The following is a 23,376-nucleotide window of genomic DNA, read 5'->3' as shown; positions in this document are numbered from 1 at the left end:
ACGTTTAATATAGAACCACTAATATTTTAGGCAGAAAAATATATTTGATATGTAATTACAATCGTTAAAAAGTCTCTGTTAATTGATAACATCTTAAAAATTGCAGAAAACTCAGGAATGTCCCTTTAAGACAAATAAGACAGTCATGCTATTAATGTTAAATGAATAACAGAAGCTACAATTTAGCTTGTAGGTTCTTATTTTGCTTTCCAACACGAAACATTGTTAACAACGTGGTAATACAGATAATATAGGTCTCAGCTTTTGGGTGAATAACACACAGGTCTCCCGATAGAGTTGACACTGCGACTGAGGACCTTAAGGGTACAAACAGCAGAATTGCTCTCCTTAGGTCTCTTTGTCATGTATAGAAACGAATATTTATAAGATATATATATATAACTGACACACAATGAAAACGCAAAACATATTTTGTTGTGATTAATGGAAAATATATTTATTGGACTTAAAATAACAATTTATGAGAGGAAGCCATTGATTGGTACTTTTGTCTGGGTTTTAATCCTGGTTTTGTTCTCATTACACATACAATAGCAGAAACACACAAAATAGTGTGAAATGCGTTCACTACATGCTCAATCATGCTGCATGCAATGCACGTGAAATCACAGTATGTGGACACATAAAAGTCATGTAACGGTGTCATATTCCTCGTCACATTAAGAATGCCACGATTCAGAGAAGAACAAAGGGAGCGAGCGTTGGGCATGGTTTAAGGGGGGGGGGGGGGGGGACTTCGCAAAGCCAAGTTGCTAGGACCTTCAGAGTCCATCAGTCAACTACTGGACGACTTGATGAACGTCATCAACAGACCGGGAGTGTCTGTGATCGACCTCGACCTGGTTAACGTCCCGTTACGACCCCACGCCAAGATGGGCAGATTCGACGACACCACCTCCGTGATCGGTTCAGAACTGCGACGATGACAGCAAGCAACACGATAGGACGTCATGGAAGGCCTATCCATCCGATGGCGGCCATCCGTCGACTCAGAACGGCTGTACTCAGATACAGACGCCCGTACAACGGTAACATCATGACACCGCGACATCGTGCTGCGAGACTACAGATTGTTCTCCAGAATGGTAATCATCCACCAGCCTTTTATCGGAGCATTGTTTTCTCAGATGAGTCCCGTTTCTCTGTCTGCTTTGAACCCAACTGAAGACATGTGGGATGAGTTAGGACGTTGTGTACGTCACCGCCAGCCACCACCGTGTAACGTCGCTGAGCTTGCACAGGCGTTGCAGGAGGAGTGGAGGAACATTACTGTGGCTTATTTGAGATGTTTGTGCCAATCCTTTCCCCGTGGTCTTCACGCATGCTCTCGGGCCAGTGGTGGACACACCAGATACTGACCTTGATATGGGGGGGGGGGGGGGGGGGGGGAGTTTGAATCTTCTCGATTACGAATGCAACTCGATTACTGATGATAACTGGCCATGTTTCCATGTGAATGTATCTCATAAATACCAGTCATTAATGTCATATTACATTATCCATCAATTCATTAATAGTTTGACGTTATTTGCAATGAAAAGTTGTTTTTGCGTTTTCATTGTGTGTCAGTATATATATATATATATATATATAAATTATAAAAGAAAACAAGTGTACAGTATATATGTATTTAAAAAATACAATTTAAAGAAATAATGATCCTTTTACATGTTTGAGTCTGTACTTATCTTCAGAAAGATATATATATATGTTGACACGTAACTGCCATGGTGTATAGTCCTTAGCTGTTAGACTGGGAAAAACAAATAAAATCCATAGTGTCCTTGATTGTTGTATTTATTTATTTCAACTTATTTTCGTGCTTATATCCAATTAAGGTTCAAGCACGCTGTCCTGGGCACACACCTCAGCTATCTGGGCTGTCTGTCCAGGACAGTAGGTTAATTGTTAGTTGGTTAGTAGTTAGTGAGAGAGAAGAGGGTGTAGTGGCCTTACACCTACCCATTGAGCCCTTAAGAACTCGCTCTGGGTTGGAGCCGGTACCGGGCTGCGAACCTGTACCTACCAGCCTGTAGTCCGATGGCTTAACCACTACGCCACCGAGGCCGGTTGGATTGTTGTAATAAAGTTTGACGCTAATTGGCCTATTTGGTAGCTCCTAATTAACAAATATTATGGTATTGCACAGATGGCAGGTAACAGAATAACAATTAATTGAATTGTACATGAACAGCTAAATATATAAATTGCATTTGAATATATTTGTAAATGTTGCACTATGACAGTAGCACACTTTATTAATTACTTTTATATATAAGAAATAAAAGTTTTGTATATAATATAACAACAATAATAATAATATATTATTATTATTATTATTATTATTATTATTATTATTATTATTATTATTAAATTTTTTAAATTAAAATTATAATACAGTTTATTTAATCCTTAATAAATAATACTTGGTAACTTGTGAAAAATGTTTTATAATAACGTTATCAAGTGATTATATTTTTATTTATGAATTTTAATATCAAATATTTTCCATACTTTTCTTTCCTTTCAAAATTTAATTCTATTATGAAATGTATTCATTACAGGTGTCGTATATGGACGTCACCGTTTGAAGACATTTGATGATTTTGAGTACAATTTTCCAGCAAAAGGAGATTTCTGGCTGTATAAATCAGACAAGGTGAAATTGCAAGGAAGATTTGGCACTGAACATGATGGTAAGAGTAGATCTAACAGCATTGCGTGGACTCTCATATCCAGGTGACATTTCATCTATATCGAACAATTACACTTCGCCTTTTATAGGTTATTCGGGAGCATACAAATTCTAAAAATATCGGGCGAGACTATTTATGCAATAGGCGAACTTGTTGGTCTGTTTCAACATTGAAAAAAACTGGGGAAAAGTGCAGTAATAAACTCTGCATTGTATACCATCACGACCGGCCTCGGTGGCGTCGTGGAAGGCCATCGGTCTACAGGCTGGTAGGTACTGGGTTCGGATCCCAGTCGAGGCATGGGATTTTTAATCCAGATACCGACTCCAAACCCTGAGTGAGTGCTCCGCAAGGCTCAATGGGTAGGTGTAAACCACTTGCACCGACCAGTGATCCATAACTGGTTCAACAAAGGCCATGGTTTGTGCTATCCTGCCTGTGGGAAGCGCAAATAAAAGATCCCTTGCTGCCTGTCGAAAAAAGAGTAGCCTATGTGGCGACAACGGGTTTCCTCTTCAAAACAGTGTCAAAATGACCATATGTTTGACGTCCAATAGCCGATGATAAGATTAAAAATCAATGTGCTCTAGTGGCGTCGTTAAATAAAACAAACTTTACTTTTTTTTGTATACCATCACTGAGTTGTTTTTCGTCTTGGAACGAATTTTATATAAAATTTTATATTACAATTAGTTTCCGGCATACTTCGTAACTGAACCGAATCATTTCGTATACCTTCAGCATAATCCCGAATGTTTTCAAATTCTTTTCAAATCACTGGCATGATTTTGCAATTAAGGTTTTGATTGGCCGAATGAAAGGTCAACTGGACATGAGCTTCAACGGGCTGCTGTTAGATCCACATGTAATAGTGGAGCTAATTTTAATTAGATTGTACTGAGATGGAATAAGATGGAAGAGAGAAAATCTGTGATTGGTATGAAAACATATTTCATCCATTACAGACTGTTTACAGAAATAAATAAATCATAAGCTTCAAGGTATAATTTTATCTCTAAATTCAAACAAAGCATGACAGTAGTATTATGTGTATTAATATTTAAATTATCATAATTCCAGATGCATAACTGTTTCATCAATATAAAATGCCGTGGAAATAACAATCAAAGTCTTTCTTTAGTAAATAATTTAACGGAATAAGGGGAATCCCCATTCTGTGGTTTCGTTTTCTCTGTCAGTAGCTGAATGAAACGATTCTCGCATTCTTTCATAAATTAATACAAACAAGTTTAAACCTTCAATAACTTTTACTGATTCAACTTTAACAAATAACATACACAGTTATTTGATTAATTTGAAATAAAGAAAACAACTGAAAATTTATTGTTTAAAGTAGTGAAAAATTCAAGTTGTTAGAGTTATCAATATTGGTTAAGTCACATAATACCATTTGGATGAATCCAAGCATTTAATACAAAAGAGTATTTACAAATTGAAGCGTGTTTGATCCAAAACAATAAAGTTGTAAGAGGGTGACAATTTATTACATACTAACTCAGTATTACTGCATAGGCAGTCCCTAGTTCATTATCAGTCTTCTAATTGTGTCATATTATTACGTCAGAATATATTTACTTCAATATAGAATTAAAATATGAAAGGCATGATTTCTGTTAGGAAACCTCTCACCAAGATCGAAAATCTCCCTTCCAAACCCACATAAATCGAGATTATGATACTCGGCACCAGAAAAGGGTACTGTATTTTGTTTATATATGACTTGCAAGAGTATATTCTAAATAAAACACTCGTACAACATAACCAGGGTTCATCAATGTAAGGTGCTATTCCCTGCAATCCAGTGGTCCCTGGAATGCACGTATTCTGAATAGTCAACAGAATCCAATGAATTTGTTGAATTCCCTTAGTGCCCGTTAATATTCAAATATATTTTGATGGTGCCGATGCCGCCCAGATATTAAGTGATAATAGTGTAGTTCTTTATTTACTTTTATTTGTTTTCAGTTCACAAAGTATATTTTATTTTTAACCATTTAAAAAAATGCTGTGGTGCATTAAAAAGTTGTTTTAACAAGTAATGGTTGTGCTATATATACACTAGGTTAGATCGTAAAGTGCACTGGAAATGTTTCACCAAAGTCCGAAAAAGCATGCAAGAGTTTATTGTAATGAACCAGAGAAAGATTGGGATCAAGCAATTCCATATGTACTGTTTGCTACCAGGGACTAAATCTGAATAACAAAACCGTATTCCGTGATCGATGGAGTCAATGGAATGTTTTAGGCAAAGTCGTGATTTCTTTCATGATCCACTATCAGATGATCGTTCTTAGAAAGACCAGCACTCGACTAGGCAATCCGTAACAGGATGCTTCATCCCTCTTGCACCGCCTTAAGAGGACTGCCACTAACAAGACTAACTTAGAAAAGCTTAACTTGTACATGATATGGCTCAATAGAACATTTATAGCTGTTCGCGATAGGTGAGCATATTCTGCCCCGTCGGTGGCAGCCGTTATGAGCAAAACCTACAGCCATCAAGTCCATAGTTAAAGGGACATTCCTGAGTTTACTACAATTTTTAAGATGTTATCGACTAACAGAGACGTTTTAACGATTGTAATTGCATATCAAATATATATTTCTGCATAAAATATTAGTGGCTGTATATTAAACGTGTTTCTGATTGTTCTAATATTTGTACTAGGTTAAATTTCATTTTATTTCTTTAAAATATTTTTTAATTATTTTAAGACAAAATCCAGTTTGGGCTTCTTGCAAATATTAAGACGACCAGAAACACATTGAATATAGAGACACTGATATTCTAAACAAAAAAATATATTTAATATGTAAGTTTAATCGTAGAAATATTTTATTAGTCGGAAACATCTTACAATGCAGCACACTCAGGAATGTCTCTTTAAAGTGTACAGGATTTTCACCAAAAAGATGAAAATGCATATACAGAGTCACAATAGGGTATTGCATCAGGCATCATTTTAGTCAGTGATGTGTTTGAAAGCTTTCACGAGTCATTGGATGTTATAACCCTGATCAGACTTCTCTACCAGAACGATATGTCAGACTTTAAACTCGGTATAAGATCAGCAGGCATATCAGAAGTTGTGAAATATAGACACCAAAAGCTCGAACAGAAGGAATATTGTTCGACATGAAGGGGAAATTGACTATTGGAAAGCTGGAGTCATCCCTTTTATCATAGCGTTGTATGAAGGCCAACGTCGTTCTGAATCTCTATGTATAGATCAAGGTATGAAATAGATTGTTTACTGTCTGTAGTTTCCTTTATGTCTAACCCTGGTGGGTAAACGAATGGAAAGTGATCTTAATATTACTGAATGATATAAGATCACAAAAAGATCAAATTACACTTTTTAGCCAGACTCCCTTTTTTTGATTTAGCCCAATTAATTACAAAATCTGATTCGTATGCATTGAGAAACAAATCGGCGAGCAATAGAGCATATTTGGAGCCCATGGGGATACCTACTTCCTGTCTATAAGTCCTATCCCCAAATTTGACATGTATGTTGTCAATGAGGAAGTCCAGTATTTCACGTATGTCTGTCTCATTTATACTTTGTATTTTTGTGCTGGGGTGTCGTTAAACATTCATTCATTCATTCATTCTATTTTTGTCTTGTTTAATTTTCAATCGTAACAAATTGTCCAAATTCATTGAAGACATTTATTTATGATTGTGTATCTCTGTCCACAAGTTTTAGTAACAAATGTCCCCTAGATTAAGGAATAGAGTTTTCCCTTATGTTTGCCGTGATGGTCATTGTGTACAGCAGTAAAAAAAAAAAAATCGAATACTTTAAAGGGACATTCCTGACTTTGCTGCATTGTAAGATGTTTCCGAAAACTAAAATATTGCTACGATTATATTTACATATTAAATATATTTTCTTGTTTAGAATATCAGTGTTTGTATATTCAATGTGTTTCTGGGCACGTGCTTATAAAACTTAAAGTCTAGATTTTAATAAAGTCCAGACTTTAACGTAATGTTATTTGAATGGCGTTGCCATGACGTTAAAGTCTGGACTTTATTAAAGTCTAGACATTAAGGTTTATAAGCACGGGGTCTGGTCGTCTTAATATTTGTAAGAAGCCAAAAATGGATTTTGGTCTTCAACTAATTTCGTACGTACCAAAAAAAACATTTTTAGGAAATAAATTGAAATTTAACCTAGTACAAATAGTAGAACTATCAGAAACACGTTTAATATACTGCCACTAATACTTTATGCAGAAAAATATAGTTGATGTGTAATTACAATCGTTAAAAAGTCTCTGTTAGTCGATAACGGCTTAAAAATTGCAGCAAACTGAGGAATGTCCCTTTAACACTGGTGAACTTTCATTTTCATTTCATTTCAACTTATTTTCGTGCTTATATTCAATTAAGGTTCAAGCACGCTGTCCTGGGCTCACACTTCAGCTATCTGGGATGTCTGTCCAGGACAGTGAGTTAGTTGTTAGTGAGAGAGAAGAGGGTGTAGTGGTCTTATACCTACCCATTGAGTCGTTAATATTCGCTTTGGGTGGGGGCCGGTACCGGGTTGCGAACCCTGTACCTACCAGTCTTATGTCCAATGGCTTAAACACGGTACTACTGAGGCCGGTCTTTGAGAATCCACAAATGATTAATACCACTCGTCTCGAAGACGTTTTAGCAATATATTTAAGTCCATCCTTGATTGTAGTTAGAATAATGGTTAGTTTTAGAGGCAGGGATTTGATGGTGCATGGCTGAACCCTGGAATGTATCTCTCCTTGTATGGATTCTTATGACGTTTTGGAATTCAATACAGGAGAGAAGTAGACATGTTCTCAGATTTTAAATTCAAGCCAGATGTGCGAAGAACACATTCGTAGTTTTGACATTTCATCCTCAGCATGTCATGTCATGTCATAGGGTTTTACGTGCACATTCAAAACAAGCTGACAGGAAAGGTGGGGGAGGGGAGAGGAGGGACCGCCTGCACTGGCAGGTGCAAGGGAGCACCAGCAGCCCGATCAAATCGGTAGCAGGCGGGTGGGGGTGGTGGTGGTGTTATGGAATTTGAATGGAGCAGTTAAATGCCAAAGAGAAAAGGGTGCGCAATTTTGATTGAGGGAATTTGGCGCAATTTTGAACGGTCGGTCGAAAGGTAAATGGCCGAGCTAATATAGGTTTTGATATTAGTGAATCGAGAGTAGCCAACATACTGGCCTTATATGTAGCACTAGCTGAATTTTTGTCAATTCCAAGTTTATTTAGGAGACAATTGATTTAATGGTACACATGATGGTCATGTTGTTAGAGGCTGATTCGCTTCACAAATAGCTGTGACAAAAAGGGCTTTTGACAGAATGTGTTTTCTTTCACAGTTTACGCATTCGCTAAATGACAATATCGCATACTGACTTCATCCATCCTGAAAAACTTTCAGTTGGTTCACTCTCACGTTTAGACTATTTTTTAGCATATTCTTTGACAGCAACTATAATAATTCATATAATAATGTATTATTAAGTATAATACCCATACCGACTCCCGTAACATGTTTTACAAAATTAAATGTCTCTTTAAATATTGAAAACAAATTCTTAGCTAATTAACATGAGATTGTAAAGATTTAAAATTAATTCTCATTTTAATATAGGAGTGAAGACTGGAACAGCCGAAGTAGGCCGTTAACAATCGATAATGCAGTACACGGAAACTAATAGCAGGACTGTGTGTGCAAGTGTTTTACTTTCGCTGTTCTGTCAATTGCCTTCACCCATGTATAAAAAACGAAAATTTAACTACGTAATTTGATAGCAATTTTAAAGAAACTCTAATATTATTCACATTAATATTTCTTGCCAAAAATATATATTCGAGTTGGTATGGGTTTCAAACTTAATAATATGTGTTTTTTGTTATGCATTTTAACTTTATTCATATGCCAATTCACCGATTCCTTTTTGACACCAAGGGACTATTATATACCTAATATTTATCGGGTACCGGTAGTATTTAACTGACAAACGCTTTTTCTCTTACGACTGGGGTTTTTTTCTTTTTTCTTTTTTTCTTTTTTTTTTCTTTTTTTTTTAAACGTGCTGTTTACAAAACTTTTTATCCTTTTACCAGTGTTGACAGGTGTAGCCATGACAGGTACGGGAGATGTCGTGGAAATTCGGCTTGCTCCGTCGAACCTGATTTCTGGACACCGACTCCTGGTATTGGTTAACAACGTCAGCAAGTTCTTTGATCACGAACCACTACGTATGCAAGATTTCAATGGTAAGCTGATTTTTTTTTTTTTTTTTTTTTTTTTTTTTTGCCAAACCTTAATACCCCTATATTGCTCTGGAATAAATGTGTAAAAAAAATATATGATCTGATTTTGTCACTTTATTTCTTACTAAACAATGCCGATTATTATGTACAGTAAATCGATTAACGTGTGTGATGATTTCAGATTGTTAACTAAATGTTGATTTTTAAGAATATATATTTTAATTCTTTCAAAGCAAAGCAATTGGGCACCCATCTACTGTAAAAAAAATAATAGTAATAAAATAAAAAATGCAGTAAACTCGCCTAACACAGACAATTTTAAGGGGCGGGACGTAGCCCAGTGGTAAAGCATTGCTTTATCCGCGGTTGGTATGGATCGATCCCCGTCGGTGGGCCGAATGTACTATTTCTCGCTCTAGCCAGTGCACCACGACTGGTATATCAAAGACCGTGGTATGTGCTATCCTGTCTGTGGGATGGTACATATAAAAGATCCTTTGCTGCTAATCAAAAAGAATAGCCCATGAGGTGGCGACAGCGGGTTTCCTCTCTCAGTATCTGTGTGGTCCTCAACCATATATATCCGATGCCATATAACCATAAATAAAATGTGTTGACTGCGTCCAGACAATTTTAATTGCTGAGCTGTCATTTTGTTTTCAGATGTTTCTATCATTACAAACGAAGCTGAAGGTAACCTTTACAAGCATAGCACTTTCACGGTGATATTCAAGTCTGAAGTGGGTGTTATTGTAGCTGAAAACAACACTTCGCTGTATGTGAAAATAAACTTACCACCAGGAAACGAGGTAAAACCTTAAACTTACCTCCACACTACAAGACAAAACATTAAACTTACCATCACAGTAAAAGACAAAACCTTAAACTTACCTCCACACTACAAGACAAAACCTTAAACTTACCTCAACACTACAAGACAAAACCTTAAACTTACCTCCACACTACAAGACAAAACCTTAAACTTACCTTCACACTACAAGACAAAACCTTAAATTTACCTCCACACTACAAGACAAAACCTTAAACATACACACACAGTACAAGACAAAACCTTAAACTTACCTCCACACTACAAGACAAAACCTTAAACTTACCTCCACACTACAAGACAAAACCTTAAACTTACCTTCACACTACAAGACAAAACCTTAAATTTACCTCCACACTACAAGACAAAACCTTAAACTTACACACACAGTACAAGACAAAACCTTAAACTTACCTCCACACTACAAGACAAAACCTTAAACTTACCTCCACACTATAAGACCGAACCTTAAACTTGCCTCCACACTACAAGACAAAACATTAAACTTACCTCCACACTACAAGACCGAACCTTAAACTTACCTCCACACTACAAGATAAAACCTTAAACTTACCTCCACACTACAAGACCAAACCTTAAACTTACAATCACAGTACAAGACAAAACCTTAAACGTACCTCCACACTACAAGACAAAACCTTAAACGTACCTCCACACTACAAGACAAAACCTTAAACTTACCTCCACACTACAAGACAAAACCGTAAACGTACCTCCACACTAGAAGACAAAACCGTAAACGTACCTCCACACTACAAGACAAGACCTTAAACGTACCTCCACATTAGAAGACAAAACCGGAAACGTACCTCCACACTACAAGACAAGACCTTAAACGTACCTCCACACTACAAGACAAAACCGTAAACGTACCTCCACACTACAAGACAAAACCGTAAACGTACCTCCACACTACAAGACAAAACCTTAAACGTACCTCCACACTACAAGACAAAACCTTAAACGTACCTCCACACTACAAGACAAAACCTTAAACGTACCTCCACACTACAAGACAAGACCTTAAACGTACCTCCACACTACAAGACAAAACCGTAAACGTACCTCCACACTACAAGACAAAACCGTAAACGTACCTCCACACTACAAGACAAAACCTTAAACTTACCTCCACACTACAAGACAAAACCTTAAACGTACCTCCACACTACAAGACAAAACCTTAGACTTACAATCACACTACAAGACAAAACCTTAAACTTACCTCCACACTACAAGACCAAACCTTAAACTTACAATCACAGTACAAGACAAAACCTTAAACGTACCTCCACACTACAAGACAAAACCTTAAACGTACCTCCACACTACAAGACAAAACCTTATACTTACCTCCACACTACAAGACAAAACCGTAAACGTACCTCCACACTACAAGACAAAACCGTAAACGTACCTCCACACTACAAGACAAAACCGTAAACGTACCTCCACACTACAAGACAAAACCTTAAACTTACCTCCACACTACAAGACCAAACCTTAAACTTACAATCACAGTACAAGACAAAACCTTAAACGTACCTCCACACTACAAGACAAAACCTTAAACGTACCTCCACACTACAAGACAAAACCTTAAACTTACCTCCACACTACAAGACAAAACCGTAAACGTACCTCCACACTACAAGACAAAACCGTAAACGTACCTCCACACTACAAGACAAAACCGTAAACTTACCTCCACACTACAAGACAAAACCTTAAACGTACCTCCACACTACAAGACAAAACCTTAAACTTACCTTCACACTACAAGACAAAACCTTAAACGTACCTCCACACTACAAAACAAAACCGTAAACGTACCTCCACACTACTGCGCATTGACTTTCTCTGTGATAAGCACTGGACTTTATTTCGTGTAGGGCGGGATGTAGCCCAGTGGTAAAGCGCTCGCTTGATGCGCGGTCGGTTTGGGATCGATGCCCGTCGGCGGGCCCAATGGGCTATTTCTCGTTCCAGCCAGTGCACCACGACTGGTATAGTAAAGACCGTGGTATGTGCTATCCTGTCTGTGGGAAGTGCATATAAAAGATCCCTTTCTGCAATTAGAATTTTTTTTGCGGATTTCCTATGTTGACTAGGAGTCAGAATTATCAAACGTTTGACATCCCGATGATTAATTAATCAATGTGCTCCAGTGGTGTCGTTAAACAAAACAAACTTTTTATTTGGTGTATTCCTAGTAGGATCATAGTTTACTGGAATAATTTCAACATAAAATTTGACCCTTGATCTGATTGAATTTCTTGAGGTGAACCCGTGATTGTAAAGTATTTAATGAGAAACTTCGCGATATAATAGCTGCTGTTGCTTTACGCAAGAAAATCGCTTGAAGGGGCATTCCTGAGTTTGCTGCATTGTAAGATGTTTCCGACTAATAAAATATTTCTACGATTAAACTTACATATTAAATATTGTTTCTTGTTTAGAATATCAGTGTCTGTATATTCAGTGTGTTTCTGGTCATGTTAATATTTGTTGGAATGCCTCAACAGTATTCATTTTTGTACGTAGTATTTACTACGATGTGACTGGATCTGAGCGCAGATTGTTCATTGCTTAGTGCAGCATCGGGTAAAATACAAAGAAAGTTGTCGGCAGTAGATATCAAGAACGAGAAGAAGCAGTCAGAACGATGAGAAAACTGTTAAAACGGCCATGCATGTTGTATTATATATTATTATTATGCGAAAACAATGTTGTTGTTTTTTTCAAAACCTTTTTTCTCTCTCGTTTTTGCGTTCATCAACTCAGACTCTGGAAACGGACTCTGGTGGTCTGCTTGGCACCGGGAACGACAACAAGAACGATGATTTAATCATACGTGGAACGAACACTTCTGTGAAGAGCACATCACCTATAGACGATATCAAGAAGTTCGGCTTTTCATGTAAGAAAGTTTTTCTCTTTAGGTTTGGTCACCGATTCTCTGATTTAAATATGTATCCACTGACAACTGGGCGTTATCTCACATTTACGAGTATATAGTCTTGTGCCCTACCCCCTAGAGACTCCCCCCCCCCCCCCCCCCCCCCCCCCCACTAGAGGTTGTGTCCCCATACTCCAAATAGCGTTCCTATAGGCCTGGTATGTATATTACTATACTAACTTCCGCCGAAAAGTTTATGCCGCACGTTATATCCAAGGATATAAAATGCTCCCAAATTTCTGAGTGTAACTATTACCCTAATATTTGTTTGAACTGGTAATCTGCTGCAATGAAATAAAATATACGTTTCGTACAGTTAAGCCGGAATAATTTACGTCCAGAACATACCAGCGCTTATATACGTACAACATTGTCTCACCTGAGAAGGGAAACGGAGATAACCCTCCAATAAATGCATAACAATTATAATATATACACACAAAAAAAGCAAACAAAAACAAACAAAACAAAACAGAAACTAGAGAATACATGTAATATAAAGTCTGTCTTATGTTCCAGATTATAAATGAGAGTTGGTATTTTTTTTTTATCCTCAATGGCTGTTGTCCTATTGTGTGTGTGGGGTTTTCTTTGGGGGGTTGTGGGTGTGGGGGGAGTTGTTGGTTTTTTGTTGTTGTTGTTGTTGTTGTTGTTTGTGGAGGGTGGTGGTGGAGGAGGGTTTTTTTGGTGATTCTGTCTAACACCATTTATCTCCTGATTAATTTCACTTGTAATATAATAATACATCATGCGTAATCTGTAGAGCGTTGTTTTTAACTTCTTTTCTAATATTTGAATGAATATGAACAATACAAATTGTCACTTGTAAGCATAGGCGTACGGACTCCAAATTTTTGAGGGGGGGGGGGGGGGGGGGGGGGCAGGCTGGCTTTTGCCCGAATTAAACAAAAATGCCCGAATCTGGATAACAACATTTATTCATATTAGCATTACTACAACAAATGCTAAAACAGCTATATCGGGCAGTAAACGAATCACTATGTATTTTTACATGGATTATAACTAATTTTGAGGGTAGAATGATGGAAATACATGCTAAAAAGGTCTCAGGTTAGCACAATTTCCCCAAATATCTCTATAATTTTTGCCCGAATTTTGATATTTTGCTCCAGCACTGGGGGGGGGGGGGGGGGGGCAGTTGCTCCCCCCCCCCCCCTTGTCTCGTACGCTTATGCTTGTAGTATATACATTTTAAGGATGTAATATGTAGTTCTGCATTTTTTACATAAATTAAGCTTGTTGTCATGGTTTCTGTTATATATGGGGCGGGACGTAGACCAGTGGTAAAACGCTCGCTTGATGCCCGGTCGGTTTAGGATCGATCCCCGTCGGTGGCCCCATTGGGCTATTTCTCGTTCTATCCTGTCTGTGGGATGGTGCATATAAAAGATCCCATGCTGCTAATCGAAAAAAGTAGCCCATGAAGTGGCGACAGCAGGTTTCCTCTCTCTCTCTCTCTCTCTCTCTCTCTCTCTCTCTCTCTCTCTCTCTCTCTCTCTCTATATATATATATATATATATATATATATATATATATATGTGTGTGTGTGGTCCTTAACCACATGTCCGACGCCATATAACCATAAATAAAATGTGTTGAGTGCGTCGTTAAATAAAACATTTTCTTCCTTTCTTCTATTATATATTGGTAGGTGAGTTGATACACTCTGTTATCTGATATGCAGTTAATGATAAGATCACAGCGGATGAGTTCAGTTACAAATGATATGTAGACTGAAATTCATTTTACACTCCCAATCACCAGTGCACGAAAATCCGTTACAACTTCTATAAAATTATGTCCTCCTACTGCAAAGTTATGTAGTTCGTGATTTAACGACAATCTTCTATATACGCTCGTATATGACTACAATGAATTATATTATGCCATCGCATTTGATAACGCCTAATAAAAAGTGTGTGTTTCCGGGAACCCGAAGGGGAAAAGGCGAGCCTAATGTTGAGGGGTGTTTTTTCATTAATATGAAGGCAAAAAGAGTACATACATAACATTTCATTATTATTATTATTATTATTATTATTTCAGGGCTTGTCGAGAAAGCAGAAAGATTGTTTGGGCTAGCATCTATGGGTAAGCCAATTATTCATTTAGTCATAATTTAGAGTGGATTGTGGGAAGGGGGATTGGTCCGAAGTTAGTTTTAAAAGGAGAATAATATAACTTACGTAAACTTAATAAATGATGATGGGTGGGGTGTTTTTTTGTGTTAGCGTTTTTTATATTTCTACAATATCGTCTGCAGATTCCATTACAAAGTGACCAAAAACACTCAAGTTACTTATCCAGCGATAAATAGCATTATAAGTGTTTAATTGTTATTCTACTACCTTCAGAAAATATATCCCTATGTTATAGAACTTCCTCAACCATTTATAAATAACAGACACGCGCTCCAGCAAAACAAATTATATTATGACATGCCCCTCTGTATTTCCTTATTTCTGCCACATGGCTTCCTCTCCAGTGAATGCGCCTCAGATCACAGTTGTCTTCCCATTTGGAAAATCCGGAAATTTGTCCGCTCAAGTAGTCTGCTGATTGACTGTGATTATTTCATGACAGACAGCTATGAAGTGGCAACTAACTGACTGAAGTGACAGGGGAGAGCATGTAGTTTGTAAACATGTGTAACTTGTTGACATTGAAGACTTGTTTGTGGTAATTCCGGCCCATGCAAAAGTAGTGCTTTTTATGTAAAATGGGTGTTAATCCGGCCAGGTTTATAGGGTGTGTTTGTTTAAACCAATATGCTGAGAGAAAGAGCTGGACAACAGGGGTTGTCCTTTTCAGGGCATGTGTCCCCCAGGCAGGCAAAGGTACATGCCAATATCCATGGGCCTGCTGATATTAATAAAAATGTTATAGCCACTAAGGCTATATAGAAAAATATAGCGAAATTAATTGTGGTCTGTGGCCAATGGAATGTTGGGAGTGTTTCTCTTGAATGAAAATCTTTCTAAATTCACGATCTGCAGAGGGTTCGTTTTTAACAAACAAAATGGCCCGATTTGAACAACTACGTCCAAGTTAAACAAATCTTAGTCCTTAGATTCATTCTTCCTAAACGAAGTCTTTGTTTCAAACGTGATTTCCATTTCATCAACTCGATCCAAATATTTGAAAGCTATATTTAGGGAGACGTGTCTAATATCTTTCTGTTTAGTTATTTTTTCCCGAATAAAAAAAAACTATCCCAAGGGTAAACATCGAGTGTGTACATATAGTCGGTGGGTCACATCGAGCTATCGTGCAGAAAAAAAAGTTTTACATGTTACCAAGAGATATACTATTTAAAACCCAATATATCATTAGTATTGTCAGTGGCAAGCATGAAACCCGAAGATACTTTCTTTTTTTTTCAAAACGTATGGCCTTATATATATATATATATATATATATATATATATATATATATATATATATATATATATATATATATATATGAAGAGTTTAGGCACAAAACGCGATATATCCATTTTTCATTTTCAGTAAAAAGTGACTTTTTTTAATTGGCGTATATCGCTTTTTGATAAAAAAAACAAACAAAAAAAACACCGGGATTTACGCAATAGAATTTCATAAGGATCAATCGCGTTTTGCAGCAAATCAGCGGGCCTACGATTAGCCCTTACTGACATACCATTATGGCTTTAACTATAAAAGAGAAAGAAAATGGTTTATATCGCGTTTTGCGCCTGAACTCTTCATATATATATATATATATATATATATATATATATATATATATATATATATATATATATATATATATACACCATGTTTCATAGTGGTGGGGTAGGGAAGCAATGATGCAGTTTTGGACTCAGAACACATATTGATTTTTGATGATGAGTTCGGCTTTGTGCAATAAATATGGAGAAATAGCTCTCTTTTTTTGCATTACATTAGTAATTATGTATATATTGAAGCAGAAATATGCTTATTTTAATTACCTTTTTACTATTAGGTCAAATAAATATCACAATATATCATTTAAGCGCAAGTGAAATCGTTTGTATTATCTTGGCTTTCCTAAATACTCTAGGATCTTAATTACTGCACGTACACATTTTTTTTATCTTGCCTTCATGTAAAATTCTTTAATCTCATTGGTTGTTTGCCGTTGGACAAATCCCTTATACCCCTGTGGGCGGAGCCAAATTCTCTTATACCCCGTCTGTAATTTCCAACAGTTTCCAGCCACCCCACTTAATTCTAAAGCAATAATTAGATTATAAATAACATTGATAATCAATCAAGTATACATAATTAATTTTATTTTTACTATAAAATACACTATTTCAATACTTTTAAAAGCTGCAATGTTGAACTCGGCCACCTAATTACGGTCGTGGTGTTATTGTATTAATGCGCGATTAGCAACAGTTGTTGTTTTTTTTGGGTTTTTTTTTTTTTTTTTTTTACTCCATACATTTCTGATAAAAAAATAAAAAAAAAATTTTTTTAAATTAATATCTGTTTTAGACAATTTCGTATTACAAACATTTGAAGTTAAAAACTCGTTTATCGATGGAACTATTTTTCGTCACTGGCAAGCGGTTTCGTTCGCGTCCGCGTGGTACGGCTCCGTTAATAAATTGTTAACAATTATTGTCTGGCGTTATTTTGATTATTTGGCTATATTGTTTAACATGTCGGCAAGATAAATTCGTTGTAGAAGCATCTCTCGGGGTATATGGCTTTTTATGTATCCTCTGTGTGTTCTTTTACCCCGAGCCGAAGGCCATATAAAAAGCCATATACCCCTCGTGATGCTTCTACAACTTATAATATACCCTCAGTTTGATAAGATATTGGTTCACCATGTTACACTGTTGTAAAAAGGTTTGGTCACGCTCTTTGCCTGAATTCAATATGGCAGCCATTTTTTTACAGAAAAACATGGATGGAATTAATATAACGAATAATACATCCAACATGTAGCTCGTTTAATCATCATAATTATATACGTTCCTTCCCAAAATAGACGTCTGTTAGCAAACTTAGAGGTTGCCCAAATATAATATCATAGATGACAATGTCAACGCACGTAGTTAAGAAAACAAATATTTAATGTTTGAACCAAACTATGACCTTAAATGTGCATACTAGATTTAAAAGGGTGCATGGCTCATTTTTGGTATAACGGGATGTTGTATGAAAATGTCATATTTGACTGGACTGGACTGGACACCACGTTGGCCAAAAATCGAAAATTAGTATACAGTCATTACTTAATTCTTGTTGGGGGAGGGGGGGGGGGGGGTGTTTTTATTTATTTATTTATTTATGTGCGTATGTATGTATTACTGTTATTATTATTATTATTATTATTATTATTATTATTATTATTATTATTATTATTTTGCATACTTCAAAAGTACAACATTTGCATGGACCGTCAACTGCAAATTTAATCAATTAGACTATACACGGAAGTGGTAAAGAACATGATAAACTGAAACAGATGACCAAGATTTCCTATGTGTGCCAGATCATGGGGATCTTACCGAACTCCCACTGTGTTCACATGAGGAGGCCGACACGAGGATCTTACCGAACTCCCACTGTGTTTACACGAGGAGGGCGATACGAGGATCTTACTGAACTCCCACTGTGTTCACACGAGGAGGGCGATACGAGGATCTTACTGACCTCCCACCGTGTTCACACGAGGAGGCCGATACGAGGATCTTACTGAACTCCCACTGTGTTTACACGAGGAAGCCGATACGAGGATCTTACCGAACTCCCACTCTGTCCACACGAGAATGCCGGTACGAGGATCATACGGAACGTCCACTGTGTTCCACACCAGGAGGCCGACACGAGGATCTTACCGAACTCCCACTGTGTTCCCATGAGGAGGCCGATACTCACACATTGTTTACGATGTAGTTGCTTCCTGCAAGGGTCACATGCGTATCATAATCAGAACCATGGATACGGATGTTGTAGTGTTTGCCATTGCATCATGTAATATGCTGCCTATTGATGAATTATGGATAGCGTTTGGGACAGAAAAACATATTTCGATACCAGTGTGCATCAGCAGTGGGACCAGATAAAGCTAGAGCCTTATCATATGTTTAACGCCAGGACAGGATGTGACACCGTGTCGTCACGACACAAGCAAATAAAGTTCCTTGGAGGAAGTTACGATAAACATGCCTAATGTGGGTTTCCAAAAATTAATTTTTAAATTTGCCATTAAACTTTGTTGAGTGATTCCTGTATTTCTTTGGGACCGGGATCGGGGCGTAGGCCAGTGGTAACGCGCTCGCCTGCTGCGCGGTTGGTCAGGGATCGGTCCCCATCTGTGGGCCCATTGCACCACGACTGGTATATCAAAGGCTGTGTGGTATGAACTACCTTGTCTGTGAGATTGTGCATATAAAAGATCCCTTGCTACTAATGAAAATTGTAGCGGGTTTCCTCTATAAGATAATATGTCAAAATTACGAAATGTTTGACGTCCAATAGCCGATGATTAATAAAACAATGTGTTCTAGTGGTGTCGTTAAACAAAATAAATTTTAACTTTAACATTTTAAAAATAGAGTACAGTTCGTTTTTATCTTGTCTGCTGTTTTGTTTTCAGGTCACACCGCCCACGCGGACATCACGATGCTGTTTTTGTGTTTGGTGCTAGCTGTGTGGATGTCGTCCTATTCTACACAGGATGAGCGTGGCATGAGACGTCTCGGGTGCAGAAGGTATGTGTTTTAATAGTATTTTGCACATAATAAATCTTTTTAAATTTTTTTAAAAAGATTTATTTATTTGTGGAATTTGTACACAGTCATTACGTGTACATTGTTTCACAAATGTATCAATGGTTTTGGTTTCTAGTTAAACCTTTCAACTTATATTATAAAATATCTTAAATATTACCTTTTAATAATAAAGAATAGTCCTTTGGTGTAGGCTTTTAATGTGTATTTATGATAGACCTTTTGTAAAAGGTACCAAAAACTAATAGCATAGATTGTAAACTGTCTCAGTTTTTATCTTCGAGATACCAGTGTTGTTAGGAAGGGATGACATACCCCCAAAACCACCCCACTTTTTATATTTGCATGTTTTCCCATAACACGACTCATACGCAGTGTGGGTGTCACCCTCAACCCCAGCCCACCCCCACCCATCCCCTACCCCATTCCCAATGTGGAATTTTAAACATTGGCAACGTCAGTGCTCTGAGATACACTTATTAATACTACTCCAGTTATACTTATTTGTGACTCAAAATGGCTGTCAACATCTTACTTTACGTGCATATCTGCTTCTTTAAATACCGTCTGGTTTAACGCAAATGAGATCTAATTGTGGTTTCTGTTTTTCTTTTTATGCAAACAACAAGTGTATGTTTATGGTAATGTATAATCCTGTACTGCGTGTTATACAGTATATATCAGCACGGCAGCATCATTGATAGCAAATATATATTTTTTTAAAGAATTTTTTTTTTTAACGACACCACTAGAGCACATTGATTTATTAATCATCGGCTATTGGATGTCCAACATATGGTAATTTTGACACAGTCGTAGAGAGGAAACCCGCTACATTTTTCAATTAGTAGTAAGGGATATTTTATGTTCACCATCCCACAGACAAGATAGCACATACCACGGCCTTTGATATACCAGTCGTGGTGAACTGGCCGGAACATGAGCTAGCTCAATGGGTCCACCAACAGGGATCGATCCTAGACCGACCGCGCATCAGGCGTGCACTTTACCATTGGGTTACACCCCGCCTCCAAATATATAAAAGACCAGGAGCCTATTTCACAAAACATCGTAAGTTTACGTCTGCGACAAGCAATTATTCAGGTCATACGTTTACACGTGTTTGACATCTATTTCACGCAGAAACTTACATCATTATGGAAGATGGAGTATTTTAAAGACCAAAGAAAATTAGATGTTTGTACTTCAAACTACATTAGTTAGTACAACTAATGTAGTTTGAAGTACAAACATCTAATTTTCTTTAGTTTAGTTAGTGGTAATAAGAATTGTGATTTAGTCTACATACTGACTACATTACTATTGTAATACCATCTTGGAGCATTAGATAGATAGCATGGTGTGTTTGGAGACCAAACATTCTTGTTCTTTACTTAATATATACAAAATGTAATTTCAAAGCATTTCAATTTATTATTATGCTTTACACTCTTCATTTGTACATTTATATTTTTTAATTTATGTAATTTACCGTTTGTTAACTATAGTCTGTCCCACGGGAAACGCCTTTTTTTATACTACGGAATTTACAAGTTATTTATTTCAAAGCCAATTGTTTTCTAAACTGCACACACAAATAGTATATTTTTATTTTCAAAACACTTTTTCTTTTCTTTTTACGTTAAACCAAATTGAAATTATTCAGAAAAAATTGTAGGAGGATGGCACGGGCTATAACTTTGATGTTTTATATTTAAAGTTTGTTAACTATTGTACTGAGTTTAATTTGTTGTACTAAGTTTGATGTGTTTGTTATGTATTTACAGCGAGCGAAATGCAAAACGTGGATAAGCCGACCATCAGTAACAAAGAGCGACAGATAAACATTTAACACCATTCAAGTTGTTTTTATTAAGTTGTAGTAACTTGAAACCTACCGGGGTTTTTCTTGAATAAAATATGTTAAATAAAGTATATTTCATTTTAACTTATTTTTTTGCTTATATCCAATTAAGGTTCAAGCACGCTGTCCTGGGCACACACATCAGCTATCTGGGCTGTCTGTCCAAGACAGTGGGTTAGTTGTTAATGTTGTTAATGAAAGGTGTAGTGGTCTTATGTAAAGTAAAGTAGCATATCTTGTATCAGATTTCATTTTCTGATGCCTAATAAATTTGCAAATCATGTCATAGTATGTACCCATTAAGTCGTTAAAACTCGCTCTGTGTGGAAACCGGTACCGGGCTGCGAACCCAGTACCTACCAGCCTTATTTTAAAGTCAAGTAAGTCGCCTGGTGTAATTACATAATTTTAGTATCAAACATAATACACGTAATTATAATACATGTATAATGTTATAATATATATATATATACTTAACTCCAAAAGAAACGCGAATACGTAGATTGGAGGTTTTGAGTGCACGCTTTGAAATACGTCCCAAAGTTCTTAAAATAATCGTTTCTATGAAAAACTTAAACAATTCGTAAAGACGAGATTTCATGTTATTGACATGTTAAAAATCGAGGTCGCATTGTCATTTGAAATGTCAAGGCCATGGCGCTTCTTCAATGGCGTCACATGCCACTCAAACATGTCCACTAATAGCGGGTGTGTCCGCCATTGCTGGCCATGACCGCCGCACACCTCCTACCCATGGAGAGGAAGAGGTTCCTGATGAAGGCCCTGGGCACGTTGTTGTAGGTGTCCACGACGGCCTGGCGGAGCTGCTGCTGTGTCACCACGGGAGCAGGGCGTTGGTTCATCATGCGCTGAACCTCGTCCCACAAGTGCTCGATGGGGTTCAGATCCGGGCTTAAAGCTGGCCAGTCCATTGTGATGATGTTGTGCTGTGCCAGGAATGCCTGGGTGGCCCGTGCCGTGTGTGGCCTGGCGTTGTCGTGCTGGTAAACCATCTGACGGTGACCCGCGAAAAAAGGCACCACCACAGGCGTGAGCACTTCGATGTAGCGCTGTGCTGTGACGCCCCTGCCGCGTCCTCGGCCGTTGTTGTCGAAGATGACAGGTTGTACACGACGTCCCCAGGATATGGCACCCCACAGCATGACGGAAGGCCCTCCCCAACGGTCCCTCTCCATAACACACGCATCTGTGAAGCGCTCACCTCGACGCCTCCACACCCTCATACGACCGTCGGCCCTATCTAAGCAGTAGCGGCTTTCGTCGGAGAAGACGATGTTCTGCCACTGTCGGTTCCGCCACTGTCGATGCAGAACAGCCCAGTTGTGTCGTGCAAGGCGGTGTCGCAGTGTGAGACGTTGTCCAATGTATGGTCGACGACAGTTCAGATGGATGGCGATCAGACGACGTCGTACCGTGGTGTAGGAAACGGGGCGGTTGTGGGTTCCCACTGTCTGCCGGGCTGTTGTGGTGGCTGGTACGAACCGATCACGCATGTGAGTTCGGACGATGTAACGGTCCTGGCGCTGTGACGTCACTCTGGGACGGCCGCTACGTGGACGGTCGACGACGTTGTTGTTCTGTAGAAATCGGTCTATGAGACGGTAGATTGTCGAGACATGGACACCGAAAGCACGTGCAACCTGCCTGGCATCCATTCCGGCCTCCAAATTCCCCAAAAGCTCTATGTCTGGAATCAGCGTTAAGTCGTGGCATCGTTGTATCGCTACTCGTAAAATGAGTTGAACATTGCTGTCTGGCGTTTCTTTTATACCCAGGCCTGGTAGTGTTTCACGTGCAATTCGCATCTTTCATGATCCACCCGTTTTGCATTCCAGATCGATTTTGGTCGTCAATTTCAGCACGTGCGTGACGTCACACTGTACTCGTTTTTTTCATGCGTTA

General features: G+C 37.7%; 1 protein-coding gene across 1 annotated transcript in view; it reads left to right on the top strand.

The window, feature by feature from the left end:
- LOC121375793 (protein mesh-like) overlaps positions 1 to 21,521 on the top strand; it is a 43,940-nt gene extending 22,419 nt beyond the window's left edge. Inside the window, exons 11-17 of the mRNA XM_041503439.1 lie at positions 2,586 to 2,717; positions 8,854 to 9,006; positions 9,667 to 9,812; positions 12,638 to 12,773; positions 14,881 to 14,925; positions 19,457 to 19,571; positions 21,377 to 21,521. Coding sequence (XP_041359373.1) covers positions 2,586 to 2,717; positions 8,854 to 9,006; positions 9,667 to 9,812; positions 12,638 to 12,773; positions 14,881 to 14,925; positions 19,457 to 19,571; positions 21,377 to 21,401 — 752 coding nt within the window. The 3' untranslated portion in view covers positions 21,402 to 21,521. The remainder of the gene's footprint in view (positions 1 to 2,585; positions 2,718 to 8,853; positions 9,007 to 9,666; positions 9,813 to 12,637; positions 12,774 to 14,880; positions 14,926 to 19,456; positions 19,572 to 21,376) is intronic.
- The last annotated feature ends 1,855 nt before the right edge of the window (positions 21,522 to 23,376 follow it).

This window comes from Gigantopelta aegis, chromosome 6, assembly GCF_016097555.1.
Source record: "Gigantopelta aegis isolate Gae_Host chromosome 6, Gae_host_genome, whole genome shotgun sequence".
Lineage (NCBI taxonomy): Eukaryota > Metazoa > Mollusca > Gastropoda > Neomphalida > Peltospiridae > Gigantopelta > Gigantopelta aegis.
The sequence above is the reverse complement of the archived record's forward strand: the minus strand, read 5'-3'. Positions and strand labels throughout refer to the sequence as shown.